At 40.4% G+C, this 21,563-nt stretch overlaps 1 protein-coding gene across 8 annotated transcripts; it reads left to right on the top strand.

Annotated features, from left to right (window-relative positions):
- The first annotated feature begins 259 nt into the window (after positions 1 to 259).
- Positions 260 to 21,561, top strand: cblc (Cbl proto-oncogene C, E3 ubiquitin protein ligase). 8 transcript variants are annotated; one of them, XM_033639656.2, is made up of 13 exons: positions 260 to 511; positions 733 to 1,545; positions 8,283 to 8,429; positions 8,527 to 8,683; positions 10,875 to 10,996; positions 13,417 to 13,554; positions 13,644 to 13,731; positions 13,886 to 14,017; positions 16,025 to 16,207; positions 18,007 to 18,159; positions 18,561 to 18,616; positions 19,398 to 19,456; positions 20,963 to 21,561. In XM_033639656.2, exons 2-13 carry the CDS (start codon positions 1,172 to 1,174, stop codon positions 20,980 to 20,982), a joined length of 1,629 nt encoding a protein of 542 aa, XP_033495547.1. In that variant the 5' UTR covers positions 260 to 511; positions 733 to 1,171; the 3' UTR covers positions 20,983 to 21,561. The 8 variants fall into 8 exon arrangements, with proteins under 8 accessions (XP_033495547.1, XP_033495544.1, XP_078027834.1 ...); XM_033639653.2 differs by having other exon boundaries at positions 261 to 511; positions 1,168 to 1,545; positions 18,558 to 18,616; XM_078171708.1 differs by having other exon boundaries at positions 261 to 511; positions 16,028 to 16,207; positions 19,401 to 19,456.
- Positions 21,562 to 21,563: the final 2 nt, after the last annotated feature.

The following is a 21,563-nucleotide window of genomic DNA, read 5'->3' as shown; positions in this document are numbered from 1 at the left end:
TCACAGTAAACATTGCTCCCTGCTGGCAGTCAGGTGAAGATGATAATTCTTTTTATATCCAAACTGTTGGAGTTGCTGACCATTGAACTTTGCTTTGAGGCATCCTGTCTGTTAGTAGGCAGTCCACCTGTATTACGTGTCACTCAGGTCTGACGCACTGCTTTCATTCTTAGTAAATGTTTAATTTTGAGTTCACACCTCCCTGTCTTCCTCCCTCCCATTTCTCTCTCTGTCTCTCTCTCTCTGTCTCTCTCTCTCTGCTTGCCTGCCCGAGCAATAGAGCAAAGAAAACAAACCTGTTTGGCTGGCTGTAACCAGGAAACCAATCAAAGGGTGCACCAAGAAGAGAGAGAGAGAGGGTGACATCAAGAAAGAGAGACGAAGAAGAAGCAGCTGCATTTCAGCCAATGACAGAGGACATGTTTCCACTGTGCTGTGAGTAGATGTCTCTGCTCTGTTGACCCTGACAGTGTGGGACTGCTGTGCTGCTCAGATGTGCGCATGAATATTGGTAAGTGTGCTGAACTGGGGGTAAGACAGGCTGAATGTGGAGGGGTGGAGGGAGCTGGGATGGTAGAAGTTGAAACTGTTTCAAGGGTTCAGTATCAGTGTTAAGCCCTTGTTTCCTTTGTTTTCAGTTGACTCTTTCTCATGCTCGGCCTCTTGTGCTGTCTGACTCTTAACAAAAACAGCTTGTGTGTAACAGACCTTAATTTCTGTATTTTTCTGAAGATCTGACAGAGGAATGAGAGGCAACAAACGGACCGGAGTGGCTGTTTTGGGAGGAAATACATAGCTTTGAGTGCATTTTTAGAGATGCCTTATTTGTACATGCTATACACTGTTAGAAAATGTAGTGCTGTTGGATTATTGTTATATGGCTCAAGGGTGGATGCTGTTTGAGGAGGCTAAGATGTGTGCTTTTCTACTGAAGCTTGGAAGTCACAGAAGTCATCGTAAGGACAATAAAAGTCAGCTTAAACACTCAAAAACTTGAGCCAGTATGAATAGCTGCTCCTATTTTCGCTCCTAGAAATTCACTTATACAAACGAGAGCTTTCACACCTTTTAGAAACTGTAGGACTACCGTTATTTATCGTCACGCCCCCTCGCATGCAGACAGACTGACATTTAAGGTCACTTTTGATTCACATCACTTCACAACAGCTGAATGATGGCGGAAGCAGGTTCAGGAGCCTCCCTGAGCCCGAAGTCGAGCTCCCAGCCCCCTACAAGTGGAGACCAGCGGTTGGTGGACAAGGCCCTCAAGAGACTGGAAAAGCTCCATGAGCTGTGCACTAACCCCCGGCTGGGCCTGAGGAACAGTCCGCCATACCTGCCGGAGCTGGTATCTGAGACGACAACACTGTTAACGAAGGTTTGGGAGCCCTACCGAGGCCCCAGGGCGGGCAGCCAGGTGCCACGAGGAGATGAGGCCAAGTACCTGAGGGTACATGTCAGAAACCTGCTGGATAAGACGGACAGGGCCGTACTGCTGTTTAAAGAGGGACGGGAGAAGATATTCGAGGAGACATCCAGTTACAGGTAAGAAGGCCCCTGGCTAACATACATCTCAAGATAAAGACACATGACATTCTTAAGCTTCTGTTCTTGAAGTGTTTCCTTCCTTTTTAACGTAAATCACAATAAGTAATCAGTCATTTTTTAAGAGTTGAGTCACAATTTTCTCATTTTGAAATACCAAAAAATTTTAGTTGCGTTAGATTAATTCATCATCAAATATTTATTCAATAATCAAGCAATCATTTAAGTCATTTGTCCAACCAAAATGCCAAAATGCTCTGCTTCCAGCCTTTTAAATGTGAGAAATATTGTAAATTAAATATCTTTGGGTTTTGGACTGTTGGTCGGAAAAAAAAATAAGACATTATCTTGAGCTTTTTGTTATCTTGGGACACTTCAGTGATCAATTGATTAATCTAACAGATAATCTACAGCAGTGGTTTTCAAACATTTTGTGGCCAAGCCAAAATCTCAACACGCCTGTATTTATATCTGTGCACATTAGCTTCTATAACATGTGTTATCACTCTTATCATGACATAAGACAATAAAAAAAGGAAATAATAAGACAAGTAGCTTTCATGATACTGTCTACTGCCATTTTTGTCTCTTTTCTTTCGATGGTAGGTCGTCTTCGCTGGTGCTTTGTTGTAATTTGCTCCGCACAATAAAGCGAGTCATTGTCCCGCTCATGGCTTTCTACTTTTAGATATTATCATCCCTCACATTGGCTGCCAATCAGGGCTTTTGATGTGTCACACACTTGTAATTCCCATGTGTGAATGGTGACAAATAGGTTTGCGGTGAAGGGTTTATAAATTCAATTCAATTAAAGTACATTTTTTAGCTAGAGTTTGCCTCTTTATTAGGAAATGGTTGCACACAACATACTGATACAGTCAATTAAAAATTCATTTATAAGTTTTTGTATAGGCCCAGTTGAATATTGCGATAATAATGTCTGGTTATCACAAAATCCCACGGCACACCTGGAATGGCATCACGGCACACCACTGATATACAGATTAACTGATAATGAAAATAAATGTTGCTTTCAACCTGAAAGCTCATATTTTACTGTTTTTAAAGGGTTCATGCAAATAAAAAAGAAAAAAAATCTCTCTTTCCTGAAACACGATCCAGCCATTTTTGTTTTATTTGCATGTTTTTAGATGTCTATCTTTGGTTTCTGCCGCCACCGCACTGTACAACAATGAACAGTCTGAAAAAGATGAGTGCTCACAGCATTAAAACATGATATGTAAAAATATCAACAGCATTTATTTCCAGAAACAAAATCCCCATAACTCTAGATAATTACTCTGTGGATTATACAATGTAATGGAGAAACTTCCTCTGCAACTAGATGCTTATTTCAATCTTTAATTAAAATTCTGTCCATTCAAACTCACTCAATCAAAATGCCCAAGAACTAAAAACAAAATAAAATTCAAACTATCTTACAAGGCCAGGTACCACCCGACGTAACCAACTATTTACGGGTATGCTCATATTGTGGTCACCATTTTCTCTACAACTCAACCGGATCATGTTCTCAAACCGAAAACATGATCTTTCTCCAGATGAATTCCTCTGTGTAAACTGACTGTTGGGTCAGGGAGGGGCCACACATCCCTCAAATCTTTATCCGGTACCATGGGACCGGGGTTCGGGCTGTTTGCTCAGCTTGTGCACTGTAAAAAAGTACAAGAACCCAAAAATAGTCTTCTGGAGTCATAACCTAGTACATGAGAGTTATGATAGAGGCGACCCTCCTTTTCAACACCAAATTAAATGAACTGAAATAACTATGTTACACTATCTATAAGGAGCTGCAGTTAAAATGAAATAACTTCCGCAGTTCCCACAAGTCAAATATAGGCTTTATTGTGTGTCGGGGGAAAAGAAACGACCACGTCCTGTAAGTTTGCTGTTTGGCTAAAGTGGATAATTTGGAGCAGCTTAAAAAGAGTGACTTTTTTTGGGGGCTGCGTCCGCTGCTCCTGTCAGGACTACTAATGACGAAGGTGGAAAAAGGGCCAAACCTGCGTCTTTGTGATGCTAATGTGGAGGAAACTTGGCAAACGCAGTGACAGGCTCAGTATGTGAACAGCTTGGGAGAGAGGCTGTCTGGCATTGAACACACATTTTTCTTTCTGTGTATGTCCATATAGTTGTCTCCACAGGGTGTACACAAATATCCACTTTTTTTTACTGTATCTTTTAACCTGCACGTGGCCTTAAAATCAGGACTCGGTGACCTCTCAACTGCTCTGCTGTACTCAATATCAATACTGTGACGAGACTGTAGTGCTGACTATTAATGCTTTACAAAATATTTAAAGAAAAATGTGGATATAATGACTAATTGGGTGAAGACAAATAATAGAACAGCTAACTGTCTGGTAAGTTCAGAAAATTACATAATTTTACCATAAAGCAGCCTTTAAAACCAGGAAAAGACAACACTTACATAATGATGCCCAGAATATATGAGGTTATGTAGTCTCATATCACAATATCAATATAGTCTGAATATATTTTGCAGCTCTAGCTTTACTTACTGCAAATGAATCTCGACACTTTACAGTATTTAGGAGGGACTGGACCTGAATACATTGTGCTAAATGAGGCTTTTACTGTGATTAAGAGCAGCAGGTAAAGTTTTAACAACCAGCGTGTCAGAATAGAACGTTTTTATTTGAGTTTTTACTCTAAACTCTTGATGTTTCTCAGTCGTCACTGTCCATATATCAATCTATTGATCCATCGATCCATCAGTCCATCTATCCGCCTATCTATCAATCTATCTATACAAAATTAACTTATAAATTATGATGCTTTATTAAAGATTAAGGGCTACGCGTACACAGACAGGTGTCAGTAATGAGGCTAATATTCAGACATACCTTAAAACTTGAGTTAGTTCCTTTTACTAGCCTGGTGTAGCCACATATTTTGACAAATAAACGGCTGTCTCAATTAGACGCTTGGTCTGGTTGCCGGATGTATAAAACTGGGTTGTTGGCTACCTCAAATTATGCGTCCATTCCTTGATTACCCTGTAAGTTATTCATTTTCCTTTAGTCCGTAAGGGTCCTCAGATTAAAAGAATCACAAGGGTTTGCTGGGTGCCTTTATATTTGAGTGTCGTAACTCACTCTCTCTCTGATGTCTGTTAGAGCTAGATCAAAAGAATGATTCACAACTGATGTATTATGTGAAGCCTAATTTTTAAAGACGTAATATTCATACTGGTTTAAACGCACAATTTGATTCGATTTCCAGATATTTGCTGAGCAAAACTTTTGTGTGAGGGGAATTAAAGGTCTGTCCCAAATATACACCCATTGAGTTCAGTGATTCAAGCAAATAATAGCCCCTGCTTAAGTTTTACAGTATTCAGACATATGCAGGTTGGAGCTGTGCAAAGCTAAGCAGGGATTTACATGAAGTCACTATACGATGGACAAAGTTGTACTTTTTTTAAGATTATTTTTTCAGGGCTTTTTGCCTTTAATGGACAGAGACAGGGTGAAATGGGGAGAGAGAGAGAGAGAGAGAGAGAGAGAGAGAGTGAGAGTGAGAGTGAGAGTGGGGGGATGACATGCAGAAAGAATCGCAAGCCAGAGTCGAACCTGCAAACCTGCGACCGCGATGATTCGCCTTTGTATATGGGGCACACTGGCACTATCCACTACACTATCGACGCCCCATAGTTGTACCTTTAACTCCACCACATTTGTCTGTTTTACTGTTTATGCCCTTTCTGTCCAGCGAAAACCAGGTGTCTCTAAATCTGGTGATTAGTATATGAAATAGTTAAACTTAGCATAACCTTGAACATCTATAGCAGTAAAATGCAACATAGACATGAAAGCAGCATTAATATTAATCCTAAAACATCTTATGTAATAGTAAAACACTGACAGGGAGCATTTTACTACACAATCACCCAGTCAGATTCAGTGTGTTGAGGCCCCGCTGAGCTCTAATCTGCATACAGATCCCTCTCTGCTCTACCATACAACATACACTCATAGTATGTAAATTATAGATTTTATTAAAGATTTCATTCGAACATCTGATAAGGCCATATTTGTCATCTCGCACACACAAGATAGCAGATGGCCACTTCACCACAGCCCGGTCTGCATGGGCAGTCATGTGGCAAATTCACATAGTGTTATGTGTCATGTGGCTTCGATGTCACAGCAAATTGCGTAAATATCCTCTTTTATGTTTTTTAAAACATTCTGCGATAATGTCATCTTATTTTGCAGCTCGTCAATCCACAGACTCAGATAGGTACTCCATCTGCGTCTAATAACACTGACTGTTGGATGGTTTTAAGTTAAAGTCTGCATTTAGTGGGTGAAATTTCAATCATGTGAAGCTAAAAAGAGAACTGAGATAAGACTGATGGTGGAGGTGACAGAAGCAGGGGAAGGTTTGAGCGGCTGGAAGGTTATTGTCTGTGACAGATGGATGGCTTTGACTGGAATTTATGAGGCACATGCAAATGTGCAAACTGCGCTAATCATATGACTTGAACTGTGAGCAGAAACAACATAAGAAAAACACATGCACTTATTAGTCAATGACATAATAATCAGTTAAAGATGAAAACTAATCTTGAATGAAATGAAAATGAAATGAAAACTGTCCTAAGGCGCGTAATTTTAACACTGGCAAATATTTGATCAGCACTAAATATCTTAGTGTTCTCATCATGTTCAGGGTGTGGTTTTTAAATGTTAATTTACACTTACAATATTTAGTAATTTCAACAATTTTGCAAACAAACACTGACAATAGATCTCAGTGGATTTTAGGACGCAGAATTGATTTAAATGTAGAAAATATGAGCATTAACATTCAAGGTGAGGGTCATTCAGAGACAGCTTTAGGGTCTGAGACATGCTGCATCTGAGAGGCTGTCACTAGTGTATGAAAGTGGTACACAGCTACATATAAATACGTCGAGCATCAACAGTCAACCTAACCGAGGATTACCGTTATGCAATGCACTGTCCGGCCTCACTGCCGCACACAATATCATAGCCAAAAACATCTGCGCTGGTGTGTTTGCTCTAAATTTACCCACCATCTTTCTTTTTCATGATATTTTTATGTATGCGAGGCCAGCCAGAGTGAGAGATGTGGCTTACACATTTCCTCCCACGTTACCCTCCCTTCCTCAGCACCGTAGAGGTTTTCTTTTCCTCAGTGAGGTGGAAATTCTATGACCACCACCCACATGATCAAATGTCCTCTTATGAGTGTTGAATCACTGGAGGAATCTGCAGAAGGTTTCCAGACGTGCTTCGAAAATGTCTCACAAAAGAGGAGATGAGAATTTACTGCCTGTATGAAATTGTGTGATTTTAACAATAGTGGTATTACTGTAGATTGTGTGTTTTTGAAATGAGTCTAAATTCAAAAAGGCAACATACATTTCAGCACATTTTAGTGTTTTTTAAGTGTTTTTTATTTCTTAAAGTGGCGTATAGTGGAGTAACTTTGATGCAGTTAAGTTAAGGTAAAAAGTTAAAGTCCTCCTTCAGTCAAACATGTATTTTGTGCATTGTCGCTTCACTTGAAAGTTTGACCTTTGCTGAGCAGAACAGTCTCTTCAGTGAAGCAATAAACACCTTGTCTTCCTAGTTAATTGAACTTTTTTTGTTTGAAACCACATCAGTGATTCACATCAAAGTCTTTTAATATGTATTATGTAAAACATGTCCGGAAAGAAGCTTTAAAGATACTTCAAAGACAAAGTGATGCAATTTTACTTGTTTTGCGTCATACAGTTTGTTGTTCAAGAACATTTTCTGCTGGTGTTACAGTAGATTAAATTAATTTTGAGCAGTTTTAATTACGTTTTAGTGTGGGATTACCTGTGGCACCAATCTGCATGTTGGCAGAGGGTAAAATGTTTTTTTAAAAATAATCTCTGAGTTGAGAAATGCGCAGAAACTATTGCCAAAAATAAATAAATCAAATGTTTTAAATGACCCTAGAAGAGAAAGTGAGAACAGTAACTGGTAAAAAGTGGCCTGAAGTGACACACTGGCCACTGGAACGTTTTGTGGTATTTACAAACGAGCATGCAGCAGAGAGCATCCTGTTTGCTAGCTGGACCTGTTGTGTGTGTGTTTGCAAGTGTGTGTGAGTGTATCTATGGAAAGTATCAGCGTGCTAGTGTCACCTTAAATGAAGCAGTAAAGTGTCAAAGGTACAGTCAGCGCTACATGTGTGTCCCCTAAAAGCAGCTGTAGAATTGTATTTTATTTTATGTTTCCATTTTTACACAGTCTATTCAGAGCCAACTCCCAGTGTTTACCACAGTAGTCACCTCTGAACATGCTCGTCTTTTTTCACACCCATGACTTCACACACCTACATGGCAAGTTGGAGTCTTAACTCTAAGCTGGTGATACTTTATGCAAAACTTTAAGCAAACAAGTTTTCAAATAGTCACACAGATGGATAGCAAAAGAAGATTTTTCTGCAGATATGAATGACGCAGGTCTCTGACACTTTGAGCTGTTGGAATATCATAAAGAGGTGGGTGAGGTGAGGATTATGAGTCTGGGGCAAATGTATTATTGGCCCACAAGATGGTTTCATATGTTTCGGGGTTTTTTTTTTCCAACACCACAGGACCAGAAAATGTTGACATGCCCGAGGAGAGTTTACCTTTCTATCTATTTCTGCAACCACAACTGAAAGTCTGCTGTGTTCTTCACTCTCAGGAGGAACTTGACCAAGCTGTCCCTGCTGTTCAGTCACATGCTGTGGGAGCTAAAGGCCATGTTTCCAGGGGGTGGTTTTCAGGGTGACACCTACAGGGTGACGAAGACAGAGGCAGAGGAGTTTTGGATGCGATCATTTGGAAACAAGTGAGTGCGGGGAATTTTCATAACAGGACTTTTGTTGTTGATTTGTGCGTTTCAGGTGTGTCCACATTCGCTACATGCTAATAATGTGTTGTGACAGGTGTATAGTGCAGTGGAACACTTTCAAAGAGCAGCTGCGGAGTGTACATGCATTCGAGGAGGGGATGGAGTCCATGGCTCTGAAGTCAACTATAGATCTCACCTGTAACGACCACATCTCTGTGTTCGAGTTTGACATCTTCACCAGGCTCTTTCAGGTAAGGTGACACATTCCAGTCGAAGGTTATGAACTGATTATTCAAAGGAATTGTAAATACAGTTAGTCGCTTCCTTGCCAAGAGTTAGACAAGAAGATGGATACCCCTGTCATATCTGTACAAGAAATATGAAGCTGCAGATGGTTATCTTATCTTAGCATAAAGAGTGGGAGCAGGGGAACAGCTAGCTTTGCTCTGTGTGAAGGGAACACAAAAATCCACCTACCAGCAACTCTAAAGCTCAGTTATTAAAGTGTTGTTTAATCAGAGCACTAATGTGTAGAAGGAACAAGTGCAGGGGGGAGGGGGGGTGTTAATCTTATGATTCCTTTTATTCTATTCTTGTTTATGCTATTAATTGATTGAATTTCACACTTACAGCCTCAGCACAGTGACGATATATCTTTTATTTTTAATATTTTATTTATTATTTTATCTTAAGTTCTAGTGTTAAACACTGCAGCTTAATGCACATTCTATTATTTATTTTTTTTATTTTAATGTATATTTTCATTTCTACTTTATTTTATTTTACTTTATTTTATTGCTTTTTATTTATCTATTTCACACTCTTATTCTTACTTCTTATAATTCTCTATTCTTTACATCAGAGTGACTGTAACAAATCACAATTTCCCCTCGGCAATCAATGACGTATTTCTGATTCTGATTCTGAATCAGATTCAAAACTCTACAGCACTATATACAGCACAAATTTAATGCCTGTTCCTTATTTTGCAGCTCGTTTTTATCTGCTGGTTTAATGTCTGAAGGTCAATTTATCCCAGAACCCATATATGTGTCTATGTTTTTTACTTTCATTTGGTTCATTTTTATGCTCCATAAAGTGACTTTGGGTGTTTTAAAAGGCGCCTTTTAAATGTATTATTATATTGATTATGAGTTATTGCCAGATCTCGCAAGAGTGTGTTGCTAAAACCAAGACATGTCTCCGACAAAGTTAATTTTCTCCTTATTTGTCAATCTGGGAAAAAATGAGTGTTAAGTGGCGAAACCCTCGTGGCACAGATACAGGAAATGAATCTAAAGTGGGTCATCTCGGTTTATCGGCGGTCTCTGGTGTGGCACAGTGATTTCATGAAAGCTGGCAACCTCACATTGATGATAAGACTCCAAGAAGTCACTGTGCTCCAGCTAAGTCATTTTCTCTCTCAGTTTTCGTACGATTTTAAATAAACAAGATATGGTGTGCTGACTCATGTGTTTAGGAGGAGCTGGTAGGCAGATTTAATTACGGTCAGAGCCAGGCTAGCTGTTATTCCACTGTTCTCAGACTATGCTAAGCTAAGCTAAACTAACTGGGTCTAGCTCCATATTTAGGATACAGACATGAGACAGATATCTTCTGATGTACAACGAGAAATGGGCACTCAGTAGACTGCTGATCTCCACCAGGCGGCCACCCGAGCTGACCATAGGCAGTCCAGCAGACACAGCTTGTTTCAGAAGCTTTCCAAAAGCTAATAAAAATATCTATTTTGGATGGAGCTGTGGTACATCACTCTGAGGAGATCGAGTTCTCCTGCTAACAGGCACTGTATGCGAAATATAGATAGCCTACGATGTAATTATGAGGATTATTGTATTTTCTATAACTAAAACACAGCCACAAATCTTTGATCTATGTCATTCACAACTGCACTTTTAAGGCTATTAACCATGTCTGTAGGTGACAAACTATAAACACAATTAAAACAGAAACCATTTAACTATGTTGCCCACTTACTTACTTATATAGAAGTAAAAATATCAAGGAAAAACTGCCAAATCAACAAAAGCTGCAGTCTACAAAATCCAGAAGGCAAAACGCTCCGCTTCTGAAATGTCCCTGGTGTGGTATGACCCTGTGCAGCGGACAAAACAAAACCCGGAGGCAACCTGCAACCATGACAGGTCCTTGAACATACAGTCATACATGTGCACACAAAGTATTAGGCTGATTGGTCCAGTAGTTTTTAAGATTAGCTGCAGACAGACAGATACACACACTCGCACATGACCAAACACACAATCCCTTTCAGGCTTATGTCTGGCGGAGGTTATAACTCTTGGCAACAATATTTCCCAAAATGTTAAACTATTCCTTCAATGATGAAACATCCTTTCCTGTCTCCTCTCCTCCCCTCTCCTCCCCTCTCCTCCCCTCTCCTCTCCTCTTATCTCATCTCAGCCGTGGAGGTCAATCATAAGGAACTGGAACCAGCTCGCCGTGACTCATCCAGGCTACATGGCCTTCCTCACCTACGACCAGGTTATAGCTCGTCTTGAACACTACCTGCACAGACCCGGGAGGTGAGGACAGGCACAGCACAAGCTCTGACTGATGTACTTCCCAGAGAAGCAAAGCTGATTTATGTCACACCTATCTCAAAACTCAAAATAGCACAGCTGAGGTTGTTGAGTGCTCGAGTTCAAATCTGGCAATTGATCCAGGCTGTAAGAAATGAGGTCCTTGAAGCAACACAGAACCACAGCACTCCAACTTTAAGTACCTGGCTGTTCATTAGCGGAAAGGGGAATTCATTACTTTTTAATCTATTTTGAAGTACCATGAGCTTTTGGCATTTTTTTCGTCAAACCTAAGCTTGCAAGGTTTCCATCTACCTTTCAAGAAATGTCCTTGTTGAGCCCAGCTCCATGAAATTATGTAGCTAAACAATAAGCAGGGTCCAAGGTGTCATGCAGTTGGTCTCAGTGGTGGAAGAAGTACTACAGAAGTACAACAATGTCAAAATACTCAGAGCCCTGCATTCAAAATCATACTGTAGTAAAAGTAGACAAGTATTTGCTGCAAAATAAACTTACGGCACTAACACACCAAGTCAAGAGGCATCTGTCGTCCTAGCTTTGGTGGTGTGTCCCAAACCATTGGTACTACTCCGCCCCTGTCAGCTGTTTCTCAGCAATCCAGCAGGTTGAATCAGTATCAGACCAGCACAAAAAGAGAAACACAAGTGAGGGAAGCAATGTATCTTTTTATTGACTGATTTGTTTAACAGAAACAGTTTGTAATCTTTTGTGTTTACTAGTGCAGGGTAAATATCCTTTGTTCTTTCAACATCGGGTTGTGTTGTTAATGTGCTAACTGGCTAACTAGCGTCTTTAATCCCTCCTGTCAGTCTTCTGGTTCCCCTTTTTTAAATGACAGATACAGACAACTGTCGTCTGCATGTGTGGAGAGTTATTTTCTCTCACACAGGCACAGAACACACATGCACGCTGGCTGTTAGCTGTAGTCTTTACGATGCATTCAAGTGCAACTTTTTGGCCGAGACACAGGTGACATGAGGCAAAGCAACAGTGGGCCTTTGTTCCCACTAGTTCTTTGATGTCGATTTGGTGTGTCTGGGCCTTTAAAGTACCGAAAGTAAAAGTAGTCATAATGCAGGATGGTCCATTTCAGAGTCATATACATGTATTATTTCAAAGGATAATAATTATTGATGCATTAATGTGTTCATCATTTTCATGTTGCAGCTGGTGAATGTGAAGCTGATAACCTATAGTATTACATCAAAATTTATTAATTGACCTATATTTTTATTGACTTATTTTTTGTATCAATAAAAAAAATAGAAGTAAAAATACACTTTAATAAATATATAATATAATACAATCTAATCTAATCATATGTTTATACTCTGCATATATACACCGATCAGCCAAAACATTAAAACCACTGACAGATGACATGAACAGTACTGACCGTCTCGTTACAATGCCATGCTCTGCTGTGAAACCTTTGGTCCTGGCATTCATGTGGATGCCACTTGAAGCACTTCAGTCATCCAAACACCACTGCAGACCAAGTCCCCCCCCCTCATGGCAATAGATCTCCTTGATGGCAGTGCCAGAAATGGCTCGAGGAACATGACAAAGAGTGCAAGGCATCAACCTGGCCTCCAAATTCCCCAGATCCCAATCTGATCGAGCATCCGTTGGACGTGCCAGTACCCCACTCCACAACTGCCAGGTCTCAAAGGATCCAACGCCCCAGTGCTAGACTCCAGTGTGTCAAGTGGTATCCACATGAATGCCAGGAGCCAAATGTTTCCCAGCAGAACATTGCACTGTAACAAGATGATCAATGTTATTCACTTCACCTGCCAGTGGTTTGAATGTTTTGGCTGATCGTGTATATGTAGAAGCATAAAGACGCATTTTGGTATTTTTTGTTGCCTTTTTTCCTTTGTTGCTTTTTCTCTCTTTGCTATTCTATTTAAAATGACTGATGGAAGAGGGGTAGACAGAGGAATATGTAAGTGTAGACATGAATCTGTAAATACACAGAAGAACAACTAAGCAAGGATATGCCCATGTGGATGTAAGGGATTGGAGTATAGTAAGGAATAGTAACCTTTTTGTTTTTATATTTAAAAAAAATTGTAAATAAGACAGAAAAGTGTCTGATGCAGAGCAAGTCCATGGCCCCAATAAAAAGAGAAGTATAAAGACGAATAGAATGGAAATAACAATGTAAAGTACAAAGGGAAGTATCTGAAAATCGTAATTAAATACAGTACTTGAGTAAATGTACTTACAGTAGTTAAATTCCACCACTGGTTAGTGTACATTTATGTATGCTATAGCATCAACATTACAAACCAAAGCTCTATTAGTGGCAAGAGGATCACTGATGCCATAAAACAAAATAATGTTCAAGTGACTTTACTGTAAACAAGTGTGAATTACAAGCATCTCTTGCTCTCCAGCTATATCTTTCGTCTGAGCTGCACACGAATGGGCCAGTGGGCTATCGGCCATGTGACCAGTGAAGGTGGTATCGTCCAGACCATCCCCCAGAATACACCTCTCTACCAGGCGCTCATTCAGGGCTTCAAGGAAGGCTGGTTAGGAGAAACACACACAGCTCTTGGCTTCATTTTCTTTCTTGTTTTTGTGTCTGTTCTCTCAGCGCTGTGTGTTTATGTGCCTGCAGCTACCTGCATCCAGATGGCCGCGATGTGAACCCCGACCTGACGAGCCTGTGTGAACCGACCCAGAGGGGCAAAGTCAAAGTAACAGAAGTAAGTGAATGCACTTCATACCTCTTTATCAATTTATCAAACTGCCAAAAAAACATCCTGAGGCGTTACCAAGACACCACATGAATCACAGCCTGAGATGTTCTCTTATTGTTTCCTGTCTACCCACCAACACCAACACCACCACTCCTGACAGGAGCAGTACGAGCTTTACTGTGACATCGGCAGCACCTTCCAGCTGTGTAAGATCTGTGCAGAGAGGGATAAGGACACACGTATCCAGCCCTGTGGCCATCTCCTGTGCCAACCCTGCCTCACGGGCTGGCAGGTATGAACCCCCATCCACTTACATATTGTAGCCTACTGTACAGTATTTTAAAGCACATACTAATCCTCAGCCAAGTGTTGAAATGAGACAGACTGTTACGGTAACCATTTTGTTTGTTCAGTGGCGTGAGACAGTCTACATTTACTAAAGTAGATTTATTTTCATAGGTCGGCCTGAACAACAGCGCTCCGATGGTTTGGTGGTTGGTTGTCTCCCCACCGTACTGTCACAATGCTGGTTATTTGAATGTGGTTTGGGGTTGATGTCAAAAATATGCTGGTGTTTAACAAAGTGTGAGTGATTCACACGTGCTGTTATATAAGAAAACCCTCACAAATCAATGCCATGACTGATTTATTCAGTTTAAACCAATGAATTATAAATACCTCAGTACTAACACGTACAATGTTTCACTGAAACGTGGAACAAAAAATAGCCTTGCTTTAAAACCACTATGAACAAAGTCTATAAAGTAACTTCCATGTCATCCATGTGCTTCTATGCCTGGATATTCCCATTCAAACTTAATGCCTTCAGAAGGGCATTAGAGCACTTTTATATCACACTTCAGCTGCCATATTGCATAAGTCAGCCTTGTTGACACAACACCACACTTTAAGAAATATTCACAACACCCGTGCTTATAAAATTAGGTCACATTTCATCCACAAATGTGTCACCTTTCACAGGCCAGAAGAAGAACTGTGCACTCCACACTTTAACGCTCTTTAACCAATTCTTTGCATGAGAAGATAGTTTGATAATTTACCGGAAAGAAAAGCACAAAGCTTGGTTCAGCGATTTAAAAAAAGAAAGGGCGTGTGAAGTGAACCATTACTATCATAGACAGATGCAATCAGCACGTAAACTGACAACTGTAAAATGATAGACTTTTAGCTGGAACAGATCTCTTAATGTCAGACATACGGTCGTCTTACAATTAAATTAATTATATTTGACTATTTTAGATTGCACACAAATCCCAAAAGTCTGTGTGTACCACAAAATGTAGTCATCCATCGTGTGGACAGCGTGTCCTGTATGCATTATTCTCCTCTAACGGGGCTCCCCCGCTGACTTCCTACTTCCTCTTTTAATCAGAGTGACACCGAAGACATCCAGTCAGATTTAAAGCTGCTGCTGGCAAATTAAAGCTTCATGCTCTGCTGCTATTTCTTTCAGTCAGCCAGCCAGCAGCTTCCCATCTGCTCTAGAGGTGTTTAAGTCTTTGCAAAGGTGCAGAGCTTCATGTCCTGACATTTGGCTAATGACTTCCTGTGCGAGCACAGGCTCACATCCTCCTCAAATTGTATCGGTCACATTCACTTTGAGTAAGAGTGTGTGCGAGAGAGAGTGAAGGGGAGAGGGAGAGAGAGAAAGAGAGAGACAGGAAAAGAGAATTAGATATGCTTCGTGGACGTCAGACCACAATGGAAAAATTGTAAGTTAGTCTAGATTGTGGTCAACCGAACTTCCTCATGAACAGCGAGTTTACAATACATGACACAACAATGAGCAGAGCCAAGTAACTTCAAAGGTGTCTGCAGACGTTTGCAGCTGAAAACTACACGTTAACAAAACACTACTAAAAGTCTATTAATTTTGAAAGCAGTGTGGGCAAGTGAAAGAGTTTTAAATAGGCCAAATAATAAGGTGTATCAGTCAGACTGCATCTGCAAAGAGGGTCAGTGGTCACAAACAAAAAATGCACAAACGTCATAAAACCTGGGGAGACACAAAGCCTGTGTGCTAGAGCAATGACAGCAAACTGTTACGATTCATCTTCATCTGGTGTACATTTATGGAAACCGCAATCTACAGAGTCTGTTGAACCTGGTATTTTCCACCTCCTTCATCTTTTGAAAAACTGGTGGCTTCATTCTTTGAAGTCAAGTCCAACATATTCCACTACACACACTTCAAAAGACAACGTGTTACTACCGGTCTCTACATTCACATAGTGTTTCCATTACTCTGCCCCATGACTGTTCGATGGTGACTATCTAGCAGAAGTCGGCTGGCCACACCTGCCCATACTGTCGCTGCGACATCAGAGGGACAGAGTCCATCCTTGTCGAGCCCTACCTGCCAGGCAGCGGTCACTGGGAGGAGGAGGGCGAGGACGACACAGAGGAGGCGGACCATGAAGACATTGAGCTGATGGTAAAGGAAATGGCTGCCCTGAGAAAGGTGCGTGAATACGTCAATCCCTAACCCTAACCCTAACCCTGGAAAACGAATGACATCCCCATTAGCCTCAGCTGGACTTTGTGTTAATGTGACAATGTGCTAAACTAAGATGCTGAACGCTGTAAACACCTGCCAAACATCAGAGCATATTGATCGCATCACAGTTGTACTACTAGCATTACTACAGACCTAATCTAAAAGATCAATAGCACATGGTCTAAAGCAGTGGTTCCCAACTGGTGGGTTGCAGGTCCATTCTGAATGGTCCACAAATGACTCGCAAATGTGTCAAGTTTGTAAAAAGCACACTTTATTTTGAAGCACAGTGAATTTCTGGCACAGAGCTTTTATTTTGAGGTGCCATTTCCTTCTGTAGATTGAGTGACTAATGCACAGCTACGTAACAGAGACAGCAAACTAGCTCAACGACATGGCCAAATGCAAGTATGACGCTAAATGTATTAAACTGTGTGGACCTTCAACTGATGACTAAGGAGAAATCTGAACCCTGAGGCTGGACCAGTTGAGAACCAGTAGTCCAAAGTGCAGGGCACAGGTGCATTTAGGCTGTGTCCATCGACTTTTGGCAGTTTAACGGCACATAATCTGGGTCAAGGGATTGTATCTAGTCTTTTAATTAATGAGAGGTGTGTTTGGGGTGTAACATGACTTCAGCCAGTCAGTGTCATCTCCCGTTCCCCAAAAGCCAGGTGTTCCTGCACCTGGTGCACTTTGTACATTGCAATTCAGCAAATAGGAGTGAGCTGTTTTGTGCTGAGAGTAATGCAGTCAGAGCAGTAATGTTACTGCAGCAAATATCGTGGGACATTAAAGCAGCACAACTCAAACCTGTAGTTATAAACGTGACCAAGCAAACAGAACTATACTTTTAGCTTCTGAAATAATCAATGAAGTCACACTGCTCCTCATAGATCTGCAGAGCCTCTCTTAATGGGGAGTCGGACTGCAGCTCTGCTCTGCTCTCTGCTACGTTAACATTTTAATGAATGTTAATCATGTATTATTTCACCAACCCTCAACCCATCTGCGTGTCTCTATGTGTGTAACAAGCAGAGAGTGCATGTAGGTGCATGTTACTGTCTGAATAATGTGTCCTTTAATAGCAGGAAAATACTGCATCATTCTGACTTCACATCAGGTTTTTGATGGTCAATGGCCCAGTTACTTTCTGCTGCCTCAAAATAGCAATTCAACTTTGGTCATGTATAAAACTACAAACATTCTGGGATAGAATAACTCAGATTCTCGAGAGAGTTTTAGGTTACAAGATCCCAAGGGACCCACGGATTGTGTACTTGGGATTAATACCTGAGGACATTATTCATATGAAGGACACTTATCTGTTCAGAATCCTTATACTGGCCTAGTAAAGGCTTAAATAATTGAAAAATTGATAACAATTCACTGACAATGTCCCTGACCACGCCTCATTTTAAGTCCCACATGCCCAAGGTTGCACAGATAGGCCCAAGTACATTTGCTACTGGTGAAAATGGCAGTTGCATCAGTCTGAAAGTAGCAGTGACAGTTGCGCTGTGCCCATCTGTGCACCAGGTGTAAGATAGGGACCTTAGTCTTGTTTCTATGTGTTTGTCTCTGTCTGCAACTCATCCGGCCTATAAGTAAACTTACAGGGAGGAACTGTATCTATTGCAACATGCATCCTCATCCTTCCTCCAGCTTGTTTGCCACTTTAAAATAATGCTCTCATACTGTATGATGAAGAAATAACCTTATTTTTTAATTCCTCACTGACCGCCTACACTTTCTCTCAACAGATCTCCAGTTTGGATTACCAGGTTCCCACCTCCCACCTGAGCGCTCCACCTCTGCCCCCCAAGCACAGCACAACCCCACGCTGTCCATCTCCCTCTGACCAACTCCAGACATCCGAAACCAAGACACTGGACAAACACTCCCACTCCCGCTCAGTGAGTTCCCGCAGACACTGAGGCTATTTGCATTCTGTTGCTGTATGACTTTCTTGGCAGTTTGATGAAGCGATGTGTTAAATTTCTCCATTCCTCACAGACAAACTCTGAGAAATGCTAATTCATGCACAGTGCTGCAAAGGTTCACCAACTGTAGTGTGAATATATGTAGCAGCCAGGGGTGGAGGGAACAAATTGCATTTGCTCTTGTTGCTGTAACAAAGTCTTTTTTTATGTGTGTGTATGTGTGTGTGTGTGTACTTGTACTTTTTGACTATTTTAAAAAAGTAATTTTGCTTGTGCTAAAGTCATTTTTATATGTCAGGTTTTGTACTTACCTTCACCCTCGGTAGTAGCTGATGGCTGCATAATCATTGTGACACGTGTCCTCTCTTCAGCAGGCCCACAGCAGCGGTGAAGCACGTAGAAGACACAGAAAACAGACAAACATGAAAAGGTGAGACAGTGTTTACAGCAGAGCAGTAAAGGAGGAACATGCTGCTGTTGTTGTCTACATGTCTACACACACATATATATATATATATATATATATATATATATATATAAGAAACCTTAAGGAGTCTAAATTTGCTGCTAAAGCCTTATAGAGCGACTTCATCCCTACTGAGATTATTTATAGTCTCAGTTCCAATTGTCTATAAGGGAACTAAGAGACGACGCTTCCACCAAGTTACTGTAACCTTTAACAAGTGTTTAACATTATGCTGGGAACCCACTGGATGGCTTTAAATACCCAGATCAGCTGTGCAAAGACTCAACACATCAAATGAATTAACTGATTTTGCATTTTGTGGTTGTCATGTATTTGTTGTTTTAGTTTTGTATCATACATGTTTGTGTGCATATGTGTATTTGTTTTTTTGTCTATGCAATAAAAAGCTTGTAACAAAAAGAATAAAAATCAGGCATTTACCTGTGGACTGTGTCAAGATTAATATCACTGGTAGCAAGACAAATAGAATGACTAATGTGATTATTAAAGATATTTTCTATGCTAGCTGTAAGTCCTAATTCTTTGTGTTTCTTTATTGTTAATCAGACAATTGCTGATATTTAATATCCTTATTTGATGAGGATAGAAGATTCCTGTTGGCTTTTGTTGATGCTGTTGCTAGTCACACATTTATGCATGTGACACAAGCTTTACTTTTATAAGGTGTCAGTGGTAAAAGTCACACTGCATTCACCTATATTTCCATTTTATGTTCTGTCTTAAGCAGCGCTGATTTCCGCACAGAAGCAAAACTTTCCTCTTCCTCTCAGAAGGATGTCAACAGTAAGTTATGGCCTGTTTTAACCTTGTATGCTGAACTGTGCCCATACTAAATAGACGTTAGATTATTCTATAATATGCAGATGATGTTGTCCTAAAAGAAATTTACAGGGTTGTCTTCCAGTGGTCCCCAATCTGTCACGCCTCCCTTCAAGGCCCAGACACACCAAACAGACATTGAGGTGGTGATGAAGGCCGACTGTTGCATTGCCTCACGTAGCCTGCGTCTTGGTGTGTCAGGGCCTTTAGCCACCAATCAAAAAGTGCATAAGTTGAAAGCATACTGGGAACACTGAGAACCAAAGCAGCCCAGACAGCCATTTTTGTAGACATAATATTATCAAGACTGTGTACAGCATGTTTCTTTTTGGTTGTGTCCTCATTTTGTTCTGTTATGCAAATGAAAAATGTGAGTTCAACTTTGAGGTTTTACTTTTACTTTTTAAGACACAAGGCTGGCATGCTGCTGAGCACTCAATTTGCTTTTTCCATCTCATAATTTGTGCAGACCGTCCTGACCTTTACATGTTGTTATGCTTTCTGAATGAACCGTGCCAGCCTGAATCCTGTTTGCTTTGCCAACATCGTGTTATACTGTTTAACAATGCTTCATTTTATTTCCCTTTATTTTATTATTATTTATTTGTGTTTTTTTATTATAATTGAGAGGGCATTTGTGAGGGGCGAGATTTAAGAAGTTCAGAATAGGTGTTACAATACAAACACAACGCTTTGTGAGGGCCTCACAGTCATGCAGACATCCCAGCCTGTATAAAGATATGCACCAATGCGTCCTCATGTTTTTAATGAAATTTGACCAAAAAACTGAAGCTTTAGACAATTTTTATATATTTTTATTTTGTTTTAGTTAAATTTGTGCATTTACAATGTAGTTTCAGTTTTTGTTACTTTCTGAAGTCTAGTTTTTATTTTTATTTCATTTGACTTAAATATTTTTTCACACCTTGAGTTTTTAGTTTAGTTTTAGTCAACTACAATAACCTTACAAAGAATTGCAGCAATTAATAATATCAGTGACACATTTGTGGCTCATTTGACTTTAGTTTCACTTCGTTTTTGCAGTTTTACACTCCAGTTTTAGAACCACTTGTGTAACCATGTAGTCTTAAATTAAAAATCAGGGCACCCGGTGGCTTAGTGGGTAGAGCAGGCCTGCCTTATACAAGGGCAATGACTTTGCCACAGAGGTCGCAGGTTCGATTTCAGCCTGCAGCCCCCTGCACATCCAGACCGCCCCACCCAATGAAGGCAAAAAAATTAAAAAAGTAGTCTTTAAATCCGCTCCAATCCAGTAAAGGCACCACCCCAAACTTCATCTGTAACCTATAATCTAATCCAGGTCTCATCCTAGGTATCATTCACTCATCTAAGAAGTTTTAGGTGATGGATTTTAGATATTTCTCAGTAAATAATGTGCTGTATATCTGCTTTGACTTTCCTCCTTCTCATGTAATTGTGTATTTAAGTGTGACATGTTTCTGTGTGTAGGTGGAGTAGCGTGGCTCTGACATGAATAGAGGGACGAACAGAGAGCGGTGCTCAGAGGAGACAAACATGACCTGGGAGAGGTGACAGCATCCTGACAGAGAAGCAACCTCTGCAAAATAAAAACTCTTTTAATAGAGGGAGAAATACTCAGCGACTAAAATATCCTCATTCCAGAAATCAGCTCTCATTGAATGTAAAAATAGTCTTTGGAGTCATGTTTAGCTGTAAATGACCGGCGTGTCAGCTGCACTGCTGAAGCTCTGATGTGTGTGGGCGGGGACTGACAGGAAAATTGCTTACTGAGGCCTCCTACTGTTCAATAATCACACTGCCATTATCTCTGCAGTAGGTTCAGTACTGATTCTTTATAATTAAAAGTGTTTCCGGAGCCTCCTTGAGATTATTTAATGAAAGGCTTGATGAACAAATGAAGGGGGCAACAGCTTATTTAGGGTGAATATATGAAACAATATAAATATGCTACCTCGTCATTTAACTCATAACATATGTCTGCTCTCATAAATAAGTTATGTAAGTCAATAAAGGCCTCTGTGTAATTACATTTTATTGAAATTAAATAAACCTTCAACTGACACATGAT

The sequence above is a fragment of the Epinephelus lanceolatus genome, chromosome 10, assembly GCF_041903045.1.
Source record: "Epinephelus lanceolatus isolate andai-2023 chromosome 10, ASM4190304v1, whole genome shotgun sequence".
Classification (NCBI taxonomy): domain Eukaryota; kingdom Metazoa; phylum Chordata; class Actinopteri; order Perciformes; family Serranidae; genus Epinephelus; species Epinephelus lanceolatus.
Note: the sequence above shows the minus strand (reverse complement) of the source record. Positions and strands in the feature narration are given on the sequence as shown.